This window comes from Cucurbita pepo, chromosome 3 (genome assembly GCF_057944985.1).
Source record: "Cucurbita pepo subsp. pepo isolate OVF chromosome 3, ASM5794498v1, whole genome shotgun sequence".
Taxonomy (NCBI): domain Eukaryota; kingdom Viridiplantae; phylum Streptophyta; class Magnoliopsida; order Cucurbitales; family Cucurbitaceae; genus Cucurbita; species Cucurbita pepo.
The window spans coordinates 5,147,327-5,169,856 of record NC_141800.1 but is presented as its reverse complement, the minus strand read 5'-3'; the positions used below and the strand labels follow the sequence as shown (position 1 = coordinate 5,169,856).

Genomic DNA, 22,530 nt, shown 5'->3' with positions numbered 1-22,530 from the left:
GCTTCACCGTTTATAAAAAAGACCTTATCCAGCATCCTTGTGAGGGATTTGAGATGGCTTGATACCAAGATTGAAAGGAGAAGGAGAAGGAGAAAAAGATATAACCACAAGTCAGAATATTTGTTAAAATCACCGTAATTAAATGGTGGATAACAACTTTATATTAATAATCATTTACAGAATCAAATAAATCATAGAGGAAATGAAAAAGAGCAATAAATGGATACACAATATTAGCCTATGATCAAGGGTCAAATATGATACCTATAATAAATTGTAATGAAGACTAAATATTCTCGACAATACAATATATTAGTTTATAATCAAGGGTCAAATATGATACATACTATATATTGTAATGGAAAGCTAACATCATCATCACTCTGCATCAGCTTCATCACTCTATGGAAAGCTAACATTCTCATCCCTCTGCATCAACCTCATCACTCTCCAAATAGTTGTAGCTGTAAGTTCAAAACTTTAGGAGATGGATATTTTTATATATATATATATATATATAAAAGAATAAATTTTTGAAAACATATTCACATACTATACTTTTCTTACTAAAAAAAAATATTATTAAAAACATATGAACAAAATAGACTAAAATAATAATTAGTATTTATTCACTATTAATGGTGTTATTTTAATTTGTCATTTATTTTTATGAATAAACTTTAAATTTATATTATCTTGGTCAATAAAATTTTAATTTACTTTATTACATAATTAATAAATAATAACACACTTATTTGTTGATATTATTTAATTATATTAGGCTTATTTAGGTCAGCTTCATATATATATATCAGTTAGTAAAATTATTGGTTTTTACAGCGTTTGGAAGAAATTACCATACAATGACTGTCACTTCCGCCATTAGAATATTCTCCAAGCTCCCTCGCATGGTGGTTTTCCGTAACCGTATTTTGCCTAAACCTCTGATGAAACCCTACCAAAAGCACCTCCTCCGTCGACGACGACGTCCAGTTCGGCTTTCGATCTCAGGCAACGTCTGAGGTAGAACAGCGCCGCCGTGCAGAGTATGGCGCAGAGTCGTCCCCACAGTACTACAATCGCTACCGCAACAATTACAGTTACGAGATCGAACTTCTTGGTTGGGGAATTTTTCGGCGGTTTCCAGCTGTCGGAGGACGCCAGCGATGTAGTTGGGGCGGCGGCGGCGGTAGGGAGATGAGAGATTGATTTCTTCAAACCTTTTTCGGAGTGTAACGACGGGGAAGTTTTTTTCGCCGGCGGGAGTTTCTCCGCCGTGGGATTAGACTGAGTTGACTCGGATTTCGGATTCGACTGAGTTGACTCGGATTTCTTCCGCGTTTTACTCGGCTTTATTGTCTTACAGCCTGAATCCACGATGATTTCGCCTTTAATCGGCGGCGGCGGAGGCGGTGTATTGAACTCCGGCGACAAAGAGAGTTCATCGTGACATGGCACGGCGGCGTCGAGCGGCACAGTTGCAGAGGACTTCTTGAATCGAAAACGAAGCGACGGAGTCCGGCGGTTCGGGGAGGCGATCGGGTTAGCCTTTTGGCGTTGAACGTTGGGGGAAGATCTGAAGCAACGGAAGAGAAAATGGAGTCGGGGCTTGTCGGAAGATTCCGCCATGGGAGAGCAAAAATGGAGCAGAGGAAAAGGAAGAAGGGCCGTTGAAGTGAGTTTTTATTTTAAAGGAAATAAAATTATTATTATTTTTTTTTTAATTTGATATTTTAATTAATAAATGATTTTATGAATTTACAACAAAAGTGTGCCTGCCTAGTAATTAATCATTTAATTACTAATAATTATGATTATTTTATTTGTGAAAAATTTGAGGTTATTAGTGTAATCTTAAACATCAGAAATGCCTAAATAACACAAATGGTTTATAGTATTACGGATGAAATTGAGTGTATCTTTGTAACATTATTGATACGACCACTTTGTAATTATCACAATGATTTGATTTAAATCGTTCATATAAGTGTTGATTTCAGGACTTAACAATGTGATTTTGCCCTCACAGAGGGTCGGAGAGAGACTTAGTTTATAGTTTGGTCATAAATAAATTGTTCATTAAGATATAAGACGTAAACTTTTGACTCAACTGTAATTATAAACATTTCACGAAGGATTGACTTGCGTGTAATGATTACATTTATCAACACAACTTGTCATACACTGTTTATGAATGCTATCCAATCAAAATATTTAATTAATTAACTTGTAACTAATAGAACAATAAAAATTCAACCGAACTCATATGGGATAAATATATATTGAATTATTTTATTATATTTAAGTATAATTAAAATAAAATATTCCATTTATAAATATATTAGATAGTGTTGAGTGTTTATGAAGTAGAATTGTAATTTAAGTTTTTTTTTTCTTTTAAATGAGAATGGTAATGGATTTTAATTTGTTGACTTTGACTAAATTATGGGATTGATGATAGAAATGACGTGGAATTTTATGATGGGAAGATAATAATAATAATAATAAATAATAAAATGGTAATCGATGTTTTATCTGTTAAAATATATATAATTTTCGAATATTTTTTAAAATAATATGATTTTCAAAATTAAAAAATGTTTGGTTATATAATAATAAACGACCGTTGATTTTTTTTAATTTAAAAATTAAATATATTTTTAAAGAAAGCAACTGATTGTATTTTTTTTAAGAATAATTAGAAAAAAAAACAGTGTTTTCAAAGGCCATTACATACTTATTCTAACATGATTTGTATTAAAATATATAATTTTTGCTGCAAAAAATGGTCCTATTAAAATATACAAAAATTTAAAATTGGCCAAATTACCAAATTATAATTAAAATATATATATATTATCATTTATGTAATGTATTTAAAATTAAATAAGTCTTCTTCAATACAAGAATTAATAAAATAGGAATAATAATAATAATAAATAAATAAATAAGATGAGATATTACGCATATTAATAACAATTCCACGTAATTTCAACGTTGAATTTCTTACCAAATTAAAAATAAATAATAAATAAAATAGGGAAAATATATTATGGGTTGCTTCTTCACCAAGGCTATAACTGGACACCAACTTGTCTTTGCTCCATATATTTATTTTTAATTTAAAGTAATAAATCACGTTTTTTTTTTCTTATTTATTTATTTATTTTGATAAAATATAAAATTCGAGAGAGACGTTTTTCACGAATTATTTGTTAATATGAATATAACCTAATTTCCAGATTAAGAAAGCGTCAAACGAATTCTCCAAATTAAGTTGCCTCACGGGGACGGAAAATGCAATCTCATACAATCAGGGTTCATAGTGGGACCTATCTTTTCGTGTGGGTAGATTGGATGTATAGTACTTTTTTAGAGACGATTCACGCACATTTGCATGAACTCACTAAGCGTGCTCGTATACATGCCCCTAAGTTCGACTACGGGCTAGTGCACGTTTGCGTTGTCATAAAAACCAATGTAAAAGGAGCGTGTATCGTATCATGATGTACGTGTTCGTACAAAATATATTGGAGAAGTATCCTATACTCGCAACATACAACATGCATGAGGGTCTTATAATTTTAAATCATACTGTTAGACGAACACGACTCTCCACAATGGTATGATATTGTCCATTTTGAGCCTAAACTCTCATGGTTTTGCTTTGGGTTTCCCCAAAAGGCCTCACACCAATGAAGTTAGTATTACTCGCTTATAAACCGATGATCATTCCGTAAGTGAAGAATACTTAGAGATCTTATACTTTTAAATTTATAACAATTGTGTTAACCATTTAATCTTTAAGATTTCTAACCTAATTGGATATTCAATTTAATCCTAATCTACTTTGTGAAGTCCAATCCCTTCGGGAGTAAATATAAAAAGGAACACTTTTTTCTTTTTTACATTTATTAAATAAAAATTTGGTATGTCAGGTGAGAAGAAGAGCTGCTACGGAACGAAACCAATCTCGGGGACGGGAATTCACCGGAGGAGATGACGGTGAGGTTGCCCGAGATTAACTTGCAAATGGACTCACAGAGAAATAGTACAAAAACACTCATAAACGGTGAGGTTGTCGGCCCATACAGGAGGACGTGGACTCACTAGGCGGGCTTGCAAATCTCTTGGGACTGCTGGTCGAGATAACACTCGCTAACGGATTGTTGTCAGACACCCAGAGGGAATAGCAACTGTAACGACCCAAAATTTTCTACTTAATTTAAGGTCGCTACTGTATACGTGCCATAAACATTGAATGTGGAAGACTTCATTTAAATTCCATAAAACATAACTTTTATCTTAAAACACAGTCATGAACTTACGTGTTTCGAAAACATCTTTAAAACAACACAACAAAATACTAAATAAAATAAATAAGCGTTTAAGTTAAAAACATCTTATTCTAGCCTGAGTCTAAGAAAATAAATATCACTATCTTATGCATGTGCTATGGTCTCGAGTTATGATGGCGTCGTCAGTCGTACAGGAATGTCTTGCCTTAACCTAAAAAATGTAGTACACATGGCTTGCGTATTTAAAGAAATATTGAGTAAGTGACCCCACTATTAGGGTTAGATGGAACAATCACATGCAATGAGATGATGGGACTTATCTTTTATTCCGTTTTTCCTGCTGCTGTCATAATGGGTAATTTTGGACGTGTACCATATACTCTACACATAGCACATACATGCGAGTATGGGCTCACCAGCTAGTTCGCACACCGCTGGGCCACTTTCCTTATCCGATGGGCATACTCTAGGAGCCCCTTAGGCCGGACACCCGCTAGAACTAGTAACCGTCACGGCAGCGCTATGCAAAGCATAACGATCGTTATCCTACCATTGGATGTACGCGTCCGTACCCTCGTGATGGGATAGGGGTATCCCCCAAATGCATGAGCACACATCATGCATGAGGTCCCAAAAATTTTCTATTTTCATTATCCTTTAATACAACCCCGCTAGCATTATGTACATATCATATCATTTTTCATATCGTTGCAGATATCGTTCATCATTCATGTCATATCGTTTCTTATTCTTTAGTTCTCAAATCATACATAATTCTAACGGGGTTATATTTCATGCCAGTTATCGTAATTTCATGTCATTCATATCATGTTGTATACACACAATTTAAGAGACCTAACATAACGTTCTATGCTTTTAACATAACGTTCTATGCTTTTAACATAACATTTCATTATATACACATCATATCATGACATATTGCATCACAATGTATCATATCATAAACGAATCATAACGTAAATACTTCATAGTCATTTTGTTCTCTAACATATCATAGCCTTAACGTTCTTATACCTATCACAGACATATCATTACTCGAACATACCTTAGTCATCTCATCACAAGAACTTAATCTAACGCTATCGTTCTATCAATTCTAACGCTATCGTTCTACCAATCTATCACAAACCTATCCCTTTCTACCCATAACCTAACCGTATTCTTTCATCAATCTCTCTTATCCATAGCACTCCGGTATGTAACCTAACCTTAACGTTTCATGAACGTATTTTACTTCTATCGTTACATTTCGTTTTGTGCATCCTTCTCGTATCCTATCTCAAACATATCCTTAAACACATCGTACCATAATTATTATCATACAATCCACATATTATAATATAACATAAACATAATATAGGCATACCAATTCACAGATAATTCACACATATCAGTATATATGACATGTGCAGAACCACAGGCACATGTCAACATCAAATAGAACCATGCCGATAATAAGGCCACTTACCTAGTTAGCTTAGGTTGATGTTCCGTCGTTATCCTTAATGAAAGTCCATTGAAATCCAAGTCAACCTATGTGAATCCATGACATCAGTTTCAAGTTTGAATTTCTACAAAATTGTTTCTCTAATTTATGTTGACCCATGTGTTATACTTCATACTGTTGGATGATGGAAGTCCCACATCGACTAATTTAGGGAATGATCATGGGTTTATAAGTGAGGAATACTAACTCCATTGGTATGAGGCCTTTTGGTGAAGCCCAAAGCAAAGCCATGAGAGCTTAGGCTCAAAGTGGACAATATCATACCATTGTGGAGAGTCGTGTTCGTCTAACATGGTATCAGAGCCATGCCCTAAACTCCTCAAATATCGAACAAAGAACTCCTAAAGAAAAGGAGGGGAGATGTTGGATGATGGAAGGTTTTCTCAAATTTAACATGGTATCAGAGCCATGCCCTAAACTCCTCAAATATCGAACAAAGAACTCCTAAAGAAAAGGAGGGGAGATGTTGGATGATGGAAGGTTTTCACATGGTATCAGAGCCATGCCCTAAACTCCTCAAATATCGAACAAAGAACTCCTAAAGAAAATCAAATTTAACATGGTATCAGAGCCATGCCCTAAACTCCTCAAATATCGAACAAAGAACTCCTAAAGAAAAGGAGGGGAGATGTTGGATGATGGAAGGTTTTCACATGGTATCAGAGCCATGCCCTAAACTCCTCAAATATCGAACAAAGAACTCCTAAAGAAAAGGAGGGGAGATGTTGGATGATGGAAGGTTTTCTCAAATTTAACATTTTTTTTTTCATTTCTGTTTGATTTTGCAGGAACTATGAGTGTGTTAAGAGATTACTCGGAAGTGACTACCGTTAGTGGAGAGAAAGGAGGGAATAATTGTTTTTATTTACTCATTTATTATTATTATTATTTTACATAATAATAATTTTTATTTGTTTATTTATTTATTTTTGGGCTGTTATAGCAACTGTAGTATCATCATGGCGAACATGATGATCATAATCAGTCTCGTAGGGTACGCGTTCATACTCATCATAATGAGAAAGTATTTCAATGCATGTGACTACACAGTTATGCATGAAATCCCCATACTTTCTATCATGACATGAAAAATGATTCAAGACAACCTCTATTCTTATACAACATTTCATACATAACGTAGTATTTCATGTTTTCATTGGTTCTAAATTGTGTTTGTCTGTCAATCATAAATTAAAAAAAAATATTTCAATATTATTTCATGTTTTCTGGAAGAGAGTTTTACCTGACATGGTAAGGGTCGGTTGGGTGTGGAAGATAACCTAATTTCATGTTTTCATTGAAGAACGTTTTTTTTCTAAATTAATTAAAAATACTTGAAAATTTTGGAATTTGTCTTTAAAATACACTTACCACTATTTTGTTTTAAAAGTACTCTTGAACTTTAAAACATAACGGGGAAGTATCTTTCCTTGATCTAGCGTTCCTATAAGACATACATATTTGATACTTGTCATATTACTCATGATTAACCTACGTGATTTTCTAAGGTACCAAAAATACCCCTAAGATGAAAATTTAAATTTATAGTCCTATTAATTTTAATTTTGTATTTTTTAAAATCTACTTACTTTTTTAAAAAATATATAAGGTTATCAACCATTAAAATGAAAAAATTTAAAATAAAATAAAATAAATTGTATAATACGAACTAAATTAAGAATAGAAAAACACTTAAATAAAAAATTTTAATGTTAAAAAAAATTAAAAACAAAATAAAAAATTGTCCGACCTGGAAGAAGAGATGTAGCCATTAATATTTTGACTCCCTCATCCTCGCTCTCACGGCACCTATCACTTCACTTCAATTTTTTTTATTTTTAAATTTAATAAATAAATATTAATATATATTGATCGTCATCGCGCATTAGAAATCACGAATCTCCATAATGGTATGATATTGTCCACTTTGAACATAAAATGTCATAACTGGAGATGTCTCGTACCAATGAAGATAATATATTTTACTTATAAACTCATGATCATCCCTAACGGGACTCTCTTCCAACAATCATCAACGCTATGGGCCACGCGTGATGTACAAAGAGTAAAGAAAAAAGCATATTGGTATGTGGTCAAGTCGTCACTAAAATTGAGTATGTCTTGGACCAAGAAACCCATGTGATTAATTATTGGACTCAAACGCACATACCACTTAGGCATAGTCAGAGTTTTGATCACTATTATTTTTATTCGTCCATTTGGTTTAATCAAAATTTACATTATGTCCCACCCACTTTATCATTATCATATCGACATGCTATACGATTTATAATGGAGTAGGCAATAGATATAATATTATTTTACGGGTAATTTATGAAGTTTAATAAAAATTAAATTAGGTAAATCGAAACTCAGCTCAGCTCAAACGGTAAGAACTAAATTAAAATTTTGAAAATCGAGTATACATGTTATGAATCGAAAATATATATTTAAATCAGATGAATTATCTTGGGTTTGAGGGTTTTTTTTTTTTTTTTTTTTTTTTTTACCATTTATGAATATCTCACTATTACTTCACACGCTCCACAGTGCATATGTGTGTGTGTATATATATATATTCTTTTTTTTTTTTTTAATTAATGAAGGTTGGTTTAATGGAGTCGTGTCTATCTTGGTTGCTGCACTGCGCCTACAAATAGGCGTTTTCCACTCGCCATTTCTCTCCCCATTCTCAATCTCTCTCTGTTTCTCTCCGATGCCTCCTTTCCGAATTTCCTCTCTGTTCATTCTCCTCCTCTTCACGGCGGCGACAGCGGCGGAAGGGAGAGAAATTGGAGGATTAGAGGAATTGGAGGCGGAGGAAGCGCGGCGGAGAGAAGCTGATAGAGTCACCGATTTGCCAGGGCAGCCACCGGTAAATTTCCGCCACTACTCCGGCTACGTCAAACTCCGTCCGGAGCGAGAAGATGAGGAAAAGGCATTGTTCTATTGGTTCTTCGAAGCCGAAAACCAAACCGACGTCGCTCGCAAACCCCTCGCTCTTTGGCTCAACGGAGGTTCGTTTTCATTTCCGATTCCGATTTAAATTAAAAATATTGCTTAATTTAAATTAAAAATCGATAAAAAAAATAATAGGAATATTATATAATATCAATTTTCAGCATTTTAATTTTAATAATAATTAAATTTATTATAGCAATCATCATATTTTTCCCTATATATATATATATATATATATATAAAGTATGTTTGCCCTAACAATTTATTATTTTACTTTTTAAAAAAAGAATCCATAAATTAAACAATAATAAACTCAAATTTATTTAAAAAGAATTAGAAATGACGAAAATGCCCTTGGAGACTAAAAGGAAGAAAACGTGCGCACGAGTCTGTCAAGTAACGGACTTGTGTTGGTAAAAGAGAGAGTCAGTGTTCTCATACAAAAATCCAACTTTATTGAAAGAAGAGACAATATTATATTCCCTTCTACCGTCGACTAACGGCCACTCCAAATTGTGAAATTCCATTTCTCTCCCTGGGCCCACCTTCCCTTTTTTAATTTATTTTTTATTTTATTTAAATTGATAAAACCAGGGCCAGGCTGCTCATCCATAGCCTACGGAGCTGCCCAAGAGCTGGGCCCCTTCCTTGTTCACAGCAATGGCCAATTAAAACTCAATAATTTCTCTTGGAACAAAGGTAATTTTTAAAAATTATTTACATTAATATAAATAAATTATATGATACATATATATATATATATATATTAAAATATTATTCAGCTGCAAATATTATATTCTTGGAGGCGCCGGTCGGAGTCGGATTTTCCTATACCAATAAATCATCGGATTTATATAAGCTCGGTGATAAAGTCACGGCCGAAGATTCCTACGCCTTTCTCATCGGTTGGTTCAAAAGATTCCCGAGTTTCAAACTCCATGATTTCTATTTAGCTGGTGAAAGTTACGCGGGTCACTATGTTCCTCAGCTAGCTGAGCTGATTCACGAGAGAAATCAGAATTCTTCGAAGGATATGTTTATTAATCTCAAGGGCTTTATGGTAACGTTTTTTTTTTTTTTTCATTTATTGATTTAGAAATTAAAATAGATCGAAGTGGTGTCGTGATGAGTTATTGATGGTGAAAATAGATCGGGAATGCTGCGATCAACGACGAGACGGATTCGAAGGGAATGATTGAGTATGCGTGGAGCCATGGGGTTATTTCTGATAAACTTTACCATAGTATAGTTAATGACTGCCAGTTTGCACCTGAAGCCAACCATGAGTCTGTTAACCAAACAGCAACAGGCCACTGTGATGATCATCTCATAGCCTTCTTGTTGGCTTACTCTAATATAGATATTTATAGCATTTATGCTCCTATTTGCCTCTCTCCTTCTTCTTCGACTTTCTCGAGCTTCGTCGGTGGTGCTCCTCGAATCTTTTCGAAACACGTAAGTTCCTCTAGATTATGACCTTGTTTCGATATTTCTGAGCTCGTTTTGTTTGATTATATGATGCATGTGTTAGTTTGTAACTATTTTGTTTTTCGTTTTGAATTATTTTGTTCACGTGTTTCCGAAATATCTTTTGGACCAACTCGAACAGTGGTAATAGAGTTCCCAACCCAACTCTCTGTCTTTTAGTTGAGTTACAGTGCATCTGTAACAGCCTAAATCCACCAATATTGTTCTTCCCCTTTCAGTTTTCCCTTCCAAAATTTTAAAACGAGTATGCTAGTCTGAGGTTTCCACAAGCTTATAAAGAATTATTCGTTTTCCTCTCCAGCCGATGTAGGATCTCACAACATTACTAATATCTATTACAAACGTTACATTTTTTTTAATCTTTTTAAAAGGTTGAGTAGGGTTGTGTTAAGTTGTAACTCTATTTCGGGTTGATTGGGTTGATTGGATAAAAAAAGTGAACCCACGAACCGAACCAATTTTTTAATTTTTCAAAAATTTAAATAAAAAAAAATCTAACAATTTAATAAATTGGGTTGATTGAATTATTGAATCTTATGAACAACAGGCATACCTACCTCTATTTCAAAATTTGCTAGTAAATATGTATTGTGTTGCAGGAGCTGTGGCATAAACTTCCATCGGGCTACGATCCATGTACGGAAGGTTATACAAAAAAATTCTTCAACAGAGACGACGTTCAAAGGGCTCTTCATGCTAACGTTACAGCACTATCGTATCCTTATACTCCCTGCAGGTATTTCTATTCCTTAAACATAAATTTTAGTTTGAAAATTATGTTCGTATTAGTTTACATACTCATTACTATATCAAACGATACTCATATCGATCAAGAAGTTATAAGTTTGATACTCGTAAACACCCGATAGATATTGATTTTAGGAGTGGGACTAGGTGTTAGCATTAAATATTGTGGGGGGTGGGGGAAGAAAGTGAAAGTGAATGTGCAATGAATAAGTGCATGTGTTGAGTGATTGAACTGGAGCTTTCCCTTCTGTGTTCTTCTGCCATTGCCATTAAAATCATCGTAATCAATGAATCCATCTCTCCCTAATAAATAGCTCGCTTACTCGATACTTGTTTATGTCGTTTGAATCACGATCATGTATGTAAGTATACATGTTCGAAACTTAAAACCCGAAACTCGAAACGGTATGAGTATGAATGTTGGTTCGTTTTTGTGCATAGTGGTGTGATTAAGCAATGGACAGATTCAACGGACTCGGTGTTGCCTATCATTCACAAGCTCCTCAATGTCGGCTTGCGTATATGGGTTTACAGGTAATTAATTCTTAATCCCTTTTACATGATCGTGACACGTTGCATCACAAGATTGGACCATGTAGCTGAGAGCTACCACCCAAGTGCATTTGGGTCGAGGATTCTAATTGAATGCTCGACCAACCAGTCGAGGATTTTTGTAGCTTATGTTTAGTTTCTAACCGTTTTGAAGAAGAGTAAAGTGTTTAAATTTGAAGGTATTTTGAACGAGCTCTACGTATTTTTGTAGCGGAGACACGGATGGACGGGTTCCGATAACGTCGACGAGGTACAGCATAAACAAGATGGGGTTGGAAATAGAAGAAGAGTGGAGGGCATGGTACCATAAGCATCAAGTGGCTGGTTGGGTTGAGACCTACAAGGGAGGGCTCACCTTGGCTAGTGTGAGAGGGGCAGGCCATCAAGTCCCTGTTTTTGCTCCTCAACAATCCCTCTCCCTTTTCTCTCATTTCCTTTCTACCAACACTTTGCCCACCGCTCGCTCGTAAATTGTCGGGTGGTGAGTCTGTTCGATAACTATGTTATTTTTAAATAAGACAATGGTTACCTAAAATTTAAAATTGTGAGACTAGCAGCGATACGTAACGAGTCAAAGCGGACAATATCTACTAGCAGTGAATTTGAGTTATTACAAATGATATCATAGCCACCCGATGCTGGCCCTCAAGTGGGTAAATTGTGAGATCCCACGTCAGTTGGAGAGGGGAACGAAGCATTTCTTATAAGGGTGTGGAATTCTCTCCCTAACAGACATGTCTTAAGATCGTGAAGCTGACGATGATACCTAACGGGCCAAAATGGACAATATCTACTAGTTATGAACTTACGTTATTACATACTTATAATGATATTTTTGAAATAAATTAATGATAATTTTTATCCAAAATAACCAGAAAAAAAATGGAAGGAAATTATTGAATTTTTTTAAAAGGAAAAATAGTAAGAATCACTTTTGAACTTTACAGGGGCATTATAGTAATTTCACAATTTGATTAAACTCCCCATTTAACTTATAAAATAATTGTAATTAAGGGTTTAATTATAAAGTTTCATAAAAATAATCGCTTTTTACCATTTTTTTATTTAAAAAAAAAAAAAAGAATAATTCATGTGATGAAAAGAGAAAATTTAAAAAAAGTTGAAGAATTAAAATGAAAATTAAACAAAAAAGAATGATTAAATTGAAAAAGCTTTTCCAATGAATTCAAAAAGTTAAAGACATTGGCAACCAAAATGTTCTTGTTTTCAATAATATAATTCTCCACTTTTCCCTCTCCACATTCATTCTCCTTTTTCTCTCTCTACAATTCCAAACAGAGAGACCAGAATTATTGCCGTTCGTCGCCGATGCCTCATTCCGGGAATTTGTTGCCGTTGTTCTTCACTTTACTGTTCTTAACGGCGGTGGTTTTCTCGTCGGAGATCGGCGGAGAGGAATTGGACGACGGAGATTCACGGCGACGAGAGGCCGACGAAGTCATCGACTTGCCGGACCAGCCCCCGGTGGAGTTCCGGCATTACGCCGGCTATATCAAACTCCGGCCGAGCGAAGAGAAGGCTCTGTTTTACTGGTTCTTTGAAGCTCAAAACGACGTCGCTCTTAAGCCCCTTGTTCTCTGGCTCAATGGAGGTTCTTATTTAGTTTTTATTTTTATTTTGTTAGTCTTTTTTTTTTTATAATTTAATATTCATTTTTTTAAAAAATAATTAATGTTTTATCTACTAGGACCAGGCTGCTCCTCCATAGCTTATGGAGCTGCTCAAGAACTCGGCCCCTTCCTTGTTCAGAGCAATGGGAAGCTAAAACTCAACCCGTTCTCTTGGAATAAGGGTAAAATTATTTTTTTTTTCAATTTAAATTCGTAATTTCCATTATTTATAGTGCAAAATTTGGATTATTTATTTATTTATTTGGGAATAGCTACAAATATGTTATTTTTGGAGGCACCGGTAGGAGTGGGATTCTCTTATACCAATAAATCATCAGATTTGTATAAGCTCGGTGATCAAGTCACAGCTGAAGATTCTTATACCTTTCTTATTGGCTGGTTCAAAAGGTTCCCGAGTTTCAAATTCCATGATTTCTATATAGCTGGAGAGAGCTATGCTGGTATTTTTCTTTTCCGATTTTCTGTCTCTACAATCTGAATTCAATTCTCGAGCATTTGATTTTAAAATCTCCAAGAATTTAAATTTATGTAATATAAAATTTATTATTGACATATTTATGGTTGTAAGGACATTATGCTCCCCAACTTGCTGAGCTGATTCATGAGAGAAACAAAAATTCTAGCAAAGACTTGATTATCAACCTCAAGGGCATAATGGTAACTTCATATGACTGATTTTAGGCTTTAATTAAGTATTATAATTAATAAATATGACTGATTTTTATTTATTATTATTATTTTTAGATTGGAAATGCAGCCATTAACGATGAAACAGACACAATGGGAATGGTGGAGTATGCATGGAGTCATGCCATAATATCAGATCAACTCCATGCCAACATCTTCAAAGAATGCAATTTCTCGGTCGATATTGAAAACCTAACACTTTCTTGCCTCAATTACTACAGAGATTTTCTTGTTTCATACTCCAAAATTGATATCTATAACATCTACGCTCCTACCTGCCTCTCCTCTTCTTTGGACTCGGTGTTTCGACTCGTCAGTGCTGCTCCTCGAACCTTCTCAAAATACGTAAGATTTCATATCCATCGAAAAACTCTTCAAACTGGTTTTTTTAGTTCAATAACTACAGATTTTAAAAGGGTTGAATCATCAACCTTTGGAATAGTAGTTAGTGTTTTATCTGATGATTTATATGTTCGTTTTGACGCTTAAATTTGGTTTTGAATGAAGTTATGGAGTAAGATACCGAGAGGGTACGATCCATGTACGGCAAATTATGCAGAAAAGTATTTCAATAGAGCGGATGTTCAAAGGGCTCTCCATGCTAATGTTACCAAACTTTCTTATCCTTATACCCCGTGCAGGTATGTTTTAGAATGTGTTCGAAATTAAAACATTAGACGTGATTGATAAGTGTTAATACTTATTTTCGTCGCTAAACTTTGGTGGTAGCAATGTGATCGAAGATTGGATTGATTCTCCTAATTCTGTCTTGCCCATCATTCACAAGTTACTTCAAGCACGATACCGCATTTGGATTTACAGGTAATCTTTGCTCTATCTTCGTCAACCTATCCGTTTTTTGGTCGATGATACATATGTTAAAAATATTTAGCTACTCGTTAAAATGAATGCAGCGGTGACACGGATGGAAGAATACCGGTAACGTCAACTAGATATAGCATAAAGAGAATGAATTTGAAGGTCGAAGAAGAATGGAGGGCATGGTTCGAAAGGCGTCAAGTAGCTGGTTGGGTTGAAACCTACCAAGAAGGTCTCACCTTGGCTACCATTAGAGGGGCAGGCCACCAAACCCCCGTCTTTGCTCCTCGACAGTCGCTCGCTCTATTCATTTACTTTCTCTCGGGCAACCGTTTGCCCATAGCTTCCAAAATTATTTAAACTTTCGACTTTAAGAGATGTAATGCACGTCAATCACTTGTATGATACCTATCTTTATCCCACGCTTTTCCATTTATGTAGAATATTTTTGGACTAAATATATTTTCCGTCCCTATCCCCGTCTCCCACCTCTTAAATCTCGGAAAATTTTTTTTATTTATTTTTGTGGATATCAAATTCTCTTGCAGATAGACTACTACAAATGTGATAGCTCGTGACAAATTATGATTTTCTTACGAGAATCTGATTTAAGAATTTTAGAATATTTATGGCGTTATATCGTGCAATCATTTTTTTTCGAGCTTTCGTCAGGGGTCTTTTTGTAGAAACATTCACGAACAATCGTCGGTTCTTTTTAAAAAAATTCACTTTCTACCCAACCTAATACCATTTAAGGTCTGATAGACTTTTCTTTCATGTCCCTAGAGTTTATGGTCGAGCATATAAAATACTTCTTGAACGGTACCTAAGCAAAAATATAATATAATATAATATAATGTTCCATTATATTTTTATTTTTTATTTTTTATTTTTTAGATTAACAATAAATTTTAGAAAAATTAATCAACAATTTAATTAATAAAAAAATTATTTATTTAAATACTTGTAAAATTTTATTGGGCCGTGGATGTCTTTGGTTGGGCCCAAGTCCACAAACGCGAACGGGATCCCCTGGCTCTCTTCTCCAGTTCAACATATATATGGCTCTCGTTCCGCCTTCGGTTCCTATTTGCCATTAATTAGGGTTTTCGAGCAGGCCTCGCCGACGTCCAGCCGTCATGGTACTCTTCTTCACCTTTGTTTCTCAGTACAATAGCTACTCATGTATTATCTTGAATCTCTCTTGTTGGTTCTGTACTTCTTCTCTTCATTCCTTCTGTGTTCTACGTCTCTGATGCCTTGTTCGATTCTGTTTTATTTGGCCGTCAATTAACTCTGTGATTGAAAAAATACAAAGTTGTAGCGATTGCTTGCGTTTTGAAAGTTTATCTTAGAATGGAGGGGGTGTCACTTAACTTTTTAGGGCGTTGGTATTGAGTGAGATTTGAATGTTTCTTCCTAAATTGCTTAAACGAAGGGATTTTTCAGAAAGGTGAACATTGCACTTGGAGTGAATTATCGATTCTGGATCTTTCATTATAAGATGATCATTGATAATCCCTTCCAAATGAATTTTAAATCACGGAATTGAAATGCAGTGGTGGATTTGCAGTATTTGTTTCTTTTTTTATCTTTTCAGCTTGTAGCGTCATGATTTAAGATTTTATTGTGGATATTGTAATGGGAAACAGGTGAACGTTCCCAAGACAAAGAAGACTTATTGCAAGAGCAAGGAGTGCAAGAAGCACACCTTGCACAAGGTCACACAATATAAGAAGGGGAAGGATAGTCTTGCTGCACAGGGAAAGCGTCGGTACGATCGCAAACAATCAGGATATGGAGGTCAGACCAAGCCTGTGTTTCACAAGAAGGTTGGTTAATTTTCTCACGTCTAGTTAAATTCTTACTTTCTCTTTGTCCGCAATGCCATTGAGATTAGAACTGAAGTGAAATTTATGAATATCAAAGGCAAAAACTACCAAGAAGATTGTGTTGAGACTGCAATGCCAAGGTTGCAAACACGTATCCCAGCACGCTATCAAGGTTAGAATGCGAAGTATTTCATCATTTTTTGTTTATGGCCTCTCTTTATTGAGTATCTTATTAATCTAATGCATTTTCTGAAAAAAAAACATTCAAGCATATAGTGGTTAGCATCATAAGAGGGGGGATACACAGTTTTTGTTTGCCTCTGTCCTCTCTTTATTAAGTAGATGTAGGATGTCCTTTGTGAGATTCCACATCGGTTGGAGGGGAGAACGAAGCATTCTTTATAAGGGTGTGGAAATCTCTCTCTAGTAAGTGCGTTTTAAAAACTTTGAGGGGAAGCCCAAAAGGGAAAGTCCAAGTTTTAAAAACTTTGAGGGGAAGCCCAAAAGGGAAAGTCCAAGTTTAAAAACCTTGAGGGGAAGCCCAAAAGGAAAAGTCCAAAGAGAACAATATCGGCTTGCGGTGGGCTTAGATGGTTACATTTTCTCTTGGTCCCAAATAGTCAATTCATTCCCATTAAGTAAATATGCTTGTGAGGCCGTTGATTCTAGGCTTCTGAATATCCCTTTACCCTGGTGGTTGATTTGTTTTCTCCATTCCCGAACTCACCATTCCCTCAAAATCAATTGGGTACTGGGTGCTTCAATTTTTATATGATCGTCGAGAACTATGTTTGAAGTAATTGTTAGCTATTTTAGAAAATATGCAAGCCCAAGTAAGGAAACCCTAATTGTTAGTTGTTATCAGAATTTTGTGCCTTTCCCTCATCACAGTTCTAATTTGTCAAATGCAGAGATGCAAGCACTTCGAAATCGGTGGAGACAAGAAGGGGAAGGGAACTTCTCTTTTCTAGACCCTTCATCAGTTTTTATCTTTTGTCATTTCTTTTTCGTAAGATCAGTTATGGAGATTTTGCAGCATTACTCTGTTTTGTTCATGAATTAGCTCTACATGTCCTAACGATACTATTTAGCTGAAACTTTCTCATATTTATTGTTGAATTTTCAAAGTTTTGATGCTCTTCGTTTGATGTGTTCAGAGTCGTTTCTCATAGAAACTTGTTTTGCATATTCACATGATGAATCGGTCCTTACTTTCCAAATTATTTTTTTTCGGTACAACAAAGTTGGGGTGTATTCTTTTTAATGTATAGTTGTTAGATACGCTTTTGTTTTTCAAATTTATGCGTTTTTCACTTCATTTTCATATCATAGTTACCATATGGGATTGAATGCTTTAAGAATTACTTCAACAATCAAATGTATTTGTCTTTTGAGTATAATAAAAATGTTCCCAAATTGGTTTGAATGCGCATGAAAATAAAGTGAAAAAAAAACTAATTTAAAAATATTGATATCACCAACTGGTAGAATCAAAATGAAAATAAGAATTGTTGGCTTGTTTTTGCTTATTAGTTATTGCTTGTCTTTGTTTTGTGCCTTATATCTCTAGTTACGAGGTCCCTTTTTCTTATTATGCTAACTAATAAATGGACATGCTTCTGTCTTGGGCAAGTTTAAGCTAGAGGACAGAATCAAAAAAGGATACTTTTTAGCACCGAAATCCTATTTCTACAGCTCAATAGAAGGGGAAAATGTACTCAAGTACAAGGGAATGTACTCAAGTACAAGGGACCAGCGAAGAACCTTCATTTTAAAAATCCAATAAATCCATATTTTCAACATTTTATTTATATTTTGAGACGAGACATGATAGATCTTACACGTAAACAAGACGATATCAAAAAATTACATGTAAACAAGACGATATCAAAAAATTGAAGAGATATTAAAGAGATGTTTGGAGCGTTGAGTGAAGTTATTAAATTAAAAATTTTAGTTCTATGCAAATCTATATTTATTTTTTATTTAAATTCACACAAGCTTTAATCATGAATGTACCAAATTTTCTTGGTTTGAGATCAACTCTAGTGCCATAATTTGATTTAAGATCAAATTTTCTTAAGATGATGGTAGAATTTTATTTTTGCTTACAATTAGTGAAGCCAAGTCGAAGTCTAAGTTGATAATTAATCCATCGACACAACCTAAAACTCAGCCTAAGAGCCATAATGTTTCAAAGAATCAATCTTTTGCGTTAAGGCTCCATAACAAAACTACCAACAACTGATGAAGGATTGAGAATGAAACCAAATGTTCTAAATGGTAGTTAAGCTAGTAACTAAGAAGGGCTTTATATATATATATATATATATATATATATATATATATATGCATGTATGTATGTATGTATGTATGTATGTATATATGTATGCATGTATGTATGTATGTATATATGTATATATCAAAGGCTAAATCACAAAAACAAATAAATAAATTACCTACAAAGTTTGCCTCTTCTAAAAATATTTTCTATTAGGATCTGAAATGACAATGACTTATAAAAAAAAATTGAAATTTGAACACCACCTCATTGTTCCAAGTCACTACAACACATGTTTCATTTCATAATTTTGGATCCGAAAGTAGTTTTAGAACAAAAGATCTGAAAACTTTTGAAATAATAAAAGAATTTTTATAACAAAGAGCAAAGTTTCAAAATTAGCTTGCAAGAATATATATCTAACTTATGCACATTTGGACTAATCATATAACCGAATACCGATTAAAACACATAAGAAATAAGTACTCTAGGTAGAGTGGTGGCCATGAATTTAGGAGACCCTTTACCTTGTTAGTTGGTCCCTTGCCTCCTAAAGCCATACAACACTCCCAGATACACTATCAATTTACAAAAATTGCTAAAAAGTGAAGCTAAATACCTTCTGATCAAATATATATGTATACATTATAATAGAATATTCACAGCTTAACAACTATCTATAAAGGCTATACAAATCTCTTTAATCAACAAGTACTATGAAAGAAAAGCTTGAAGGAAAGGAAAGTCCTCCGTATCTAACAAATGTGGGTTCACTAAGAACCAAAACCATGAGTATGAAGCAAACACTAATTCACTCCATAACCAAAAACGTAATGCAAAACTAAAGCTTGAAATGAACGTTAAAACATAGGACAACTGCATTAAATAATGAAACAAGCAGCAAAGGATTAACACCATGCTGAAGAAACATACAGATACTCCATATGTGATAAAATCATAAAACATTGGTATGGAAGAATCCATACAAATGAGCATATCATAGCACAAAGAAATCTTAATCAAAGTCGGCGAGTTCTAATCGCATTGCAAAGAAGTATGTGTACCTGGACTGAAGTACAAATTCTCCAAAGTCTGATACGTTCGATAAAATTGTGCCACACAGTCGTAAGCATCTTCTAAGAACCCTCAAGTGCTTTTGGATGAATTATGCAGCACATGACATGATGAAAAGTTTACATAGTTCCATTTCCCACGTCATATAGTGGACCCTATCCCTATAACTTCTCAAAAGTGCAGATCGTGATCCACTTGCCTCATGATACTCTATATCAGTGATCTAGAAGAATGAGATATAAAATGGATAGAGTAAAAATATCTAATATACGAGCAAATTCTGAAATTTTATTAAATTTCAAGCTTTTCTCTATTTAGTGTTAATAAAAGCTGTCAATACACATATCAATGCTGGATACACAAAATAACAATACAGGTCCAAACAGCCAAAGGGACATTTAGCTAGGAAAAAATAATTATTCCCATCAGATCCAGGAAGATGAAATTAACTTTCGGATAAATCTATCAAAAGTCAGTAAGGAACTTGAAAGTGTCATGCTTTTACATCAAGATCCTACCTCGAATTCTTAACTCGAACCTTTATCTTTGCCTTCATTACCAACTGCATCGGTCACCAGGGCTATTGGCCTTTGATCAATCACCTCATCGATTATGCCAAACTCCTTGGCCTCTTCTGGGGTCATAAAATAATCCCTGTCCATATACTTTTGAATAATCTCTACTGACTGTGACGTATGCTTGGAGTACAGCTCATTTAGTGCATCCCAAACCCGAACAATCTGTTTCGTGTGAATTGACATATCCTTCGCTTGCCCACTATATCCACCAGAAGGCTGGTGAACCATGATAGTTGCATTAGGAAGCGATCGTCTCTCACCCTTGGCACCAGCAGCTAGAAGAAGAGAAGCCATCGAGGCAGCCTGACCCAAACAGATGGTGTTGATGGGCGACCTTATATACTGCATAGTATCATATATAGCAAGCCCTGTAAATACATGACAAATATTGGTGATGCTATCAAAGGTGAAAGCCTCGAATCTTCTTAACAATTGCAGTAAGTTCGGAACATAAAATCAATTTGAAGCCTATTGGAGTAACAAACATTGGAAATTAACATCATTGGGGGGAAGGAAGTAGAGTTCCAGCGTGAGATCAGCCAAATTTCATAACTAGTGAACTGTAATAATTTGAAAACCTATAGTTTTCTTGTCAACAAACATCAAATTGGGAAGCATATAATTCGAATCAGTAAAACTATAAATTGAGCACCACTAAACCCAAAACCCAAAACCCAAAAGATTAAACCTATAGACTATTTAGTGATAATCTCCCACTTCAATATCACGATAAATCAACCTTAACCCAATCTAATCATTTGTTCATGGGCTTAACAACATTCTCAAAGTCAGAAACGACAAGTCCAGAAACTAGTAGAAGTTACGACAATGAACAAAACAATGAAAGTGGTTGAATTAGTAACATAAATCTTTGTATTATACCAGCAGTGACGGCGCCGCCGGGGGAGTTGAGGTACATATTGATGGGCTTCGAGGGGTTCTCAGACTCAAGAAAGAGAAGCTGAGCAACGACAACATGAGCAGTATCATCAGAAATTGGACCATTGATGCAAATTATCCGCTCCTTGAGAAGACGGGAGAAGATATCGTAGGCTCTTTCTCCTCTTGATGTGTGTTCAATGACCATCGGAATCAAGCTGTAAGCGCGCCGAAAATCCCTCATCGCCGTCGCTCCATTCGCCGAACCAAAGGATTTAGCAAGGAGGTTAGAGGTGGAAGCTAAACTCCTCCAAATCATGGCGAACTGGTTCGATTGTTGGGATTGTAATCGAGGGTTTATCTGCTTCAAACTTCCACCTCCAGATTTGAGAGTTTCTTCTCTTTCCCTCCCGCCCTCTATTTCCTTCTCCAAATTCGTGGGCCGGATTTGGCCCATTAGCTTTTTTTTCTTTTTTCTTTTTTTTTTCCCTAAAAAATTTGAATTTTGATCGATGATATTTTACATTTCAATTTATTTACTTATTCCCATAAATTCTCATTTGAATTTTAAGATTAAAATCAATCTTTATTTTATATAAACCTACAAATTAAATTCTAAATTTATCGATTAAACTTTCAAATTTAGATTTAATAGCTCTATGGACGTTTCTTAAACATTGTTTTCATTCCATTAAAATTATTTTTAATTAATTAAAATTATGTTTTTTTTAATTGTTGTTGTGTAGTCCTATGTTCGAGATAGAACGTCACCAGCACGAAAAAAAAAGGAAATACAGAGAGAGAATGAGCAAGGGAGGGATCGAGACCGAATTTCTCCGACAAGATCAACTGAACAGACCTAGCATCGAAAATAGTTTATGAGTATTTTTTTTAATTATTCTAAAAATGAATGAATATTTTTGAAACAAAAAGAGCGTTTTATTTAATTAAATATATATATTTAGTTTAAAAAGATATTTTAATATATATTTTAAATTTAAAATCTGTATGATATTTTAGCCAATAATTACAAACTATTATTTTTCTAAAAAGAAAAATGGATTTCACACAAGTATTGTGGTAAAAAAAATAAAAATAATAATAATAATAATGAAACCGGGTCGGGTCAACTACACACGGATACCCGAAAGCAG

General features: G+C 34.5%; 4 protein-coding genes across 7 annotated transcripts; 3 read left to right on the top strand and 1 right to left on the bottom strand.

Annotated features, from left to right (window-relative positions):
* Positions 1 to 8,486: 8,486 nt before the first annotated feature.
* Positions 8,487 to 12,116, top strand: LOC147793080 (serine carboxypeptidase-like 35). The gene is made up of 7 exons (XM_087122801.1): positions 8,487 to 8,843; positions 9,382 to 9,486; positions 9,570 to 9,847; positions 9,937 to 10,242; positions 10,875 to 11,011; positions 11,464 to 11,556; positions 11,786 to 12,116. The coding sequence occupies exons 1-7, from the start codon at positions 8,543 to 8,545 to the stop codon at positions 12,042 to 12,044; spliced, it is 1,479 nt and encodes a 492-aa protein (XP_086978927.1). The 5' UTR covers positions 8,487 to 8,542; the 3' UTR covers positions 12,045 to 12,116.
* Positions 12,117 to 12,778: 662 nt separating this feature from the next.
* LOC111791876 (serine carboxypeptidase-like 35) lies at positions 12,779 to 15,190 on the top strand. 4 transcript variants are annotated; one of them, XM_087121976.1, is made up of 8 exons: positions 12,779 to 13,186; positions 13,289 to 13,387; positions 13,511 to 13,666; positions 13,795 to 13,883; positions 13,971 to 14,258; positions 14,421 to 14,554; positions 14,643 to 14,735; positions 14,828 to 15,190. In XM_087121976.1, the coding sequence occupies exons 1-8, from the start codon at positions 12,904 to 12,906 to the stop codon at positions 15,090 to 15,092; spliced, it is 1,407 nt and encodes a 468-aa protein (XP_086978102.1). In that variant the 5' UTR covers positions 12,779 to 12,903; the 3' UTR covers positions 15,093 to 15,190. The 4 variants fall into 4 exon arrangements, with proteins under 4 accessions (XP_086978102.1, XP_086978100.1, XP_086978101.1 ...); XM_087121974.1 differs by having other exon boundaries at positions 12,780 to 13,186; positions 13,478 to 13,666; XM_087121975.1 differs by having other exon boundaries at positions 12,780 to 13,186; positions 13,283 to 13,387.
* A 544-nt stretch (positions 15,191 to 15,734) lies between these two features.
* Positions 15,735 to 17,712, top strand: LOC111789939 (large ribosomal subunit protein eL42). Its single transcript, XM_023670674.2, has 4 exons — positions 15,735 to 15,874; positions 16,385 to 16,564; positions 16,662 to 16,736; positions 17,476 to 17,712. Exons 1-4 carry the CDS (start codon positions 15,872 to 15,874, stop codon positions 17,533 to 17,535), a joined length of 318 nt encoding a protein of 105 aa, XP_023526442.1. The 5' UTR covers positions 15,735 to 15,871; the 3' UTR covers positions 17,536 to 17,712.
* Positions 17,713 to 20,187: 2,475 nt separating this feature from the next.
* Positions 20,188 to 21,783, bottom strand: LOC111789704 (ATP-dependent Clp protease proteolytic subunit 2, mitochondrial). The gene is made up of 2 exons (XM_023670370.2): positions 21,380 to 21,783; positions 20,188 to 20,865 (listed from the first exon to the last, which is right to left on the bottom strand). Exons 1-2 carry the CDS (start codon positions 21,693 to 21,695, stop codon positions 20,447 to 20,449), a joined length of 735 nt encoding a protein of 244 aa, XP_023526138.2. The 5' UTR covers positions 21,696 to 21,783; the 3' UTR covers positions 20,188 to 20,446.
* Positions 21,784 to 22,530: the final 747 nt, after the last annotated feature.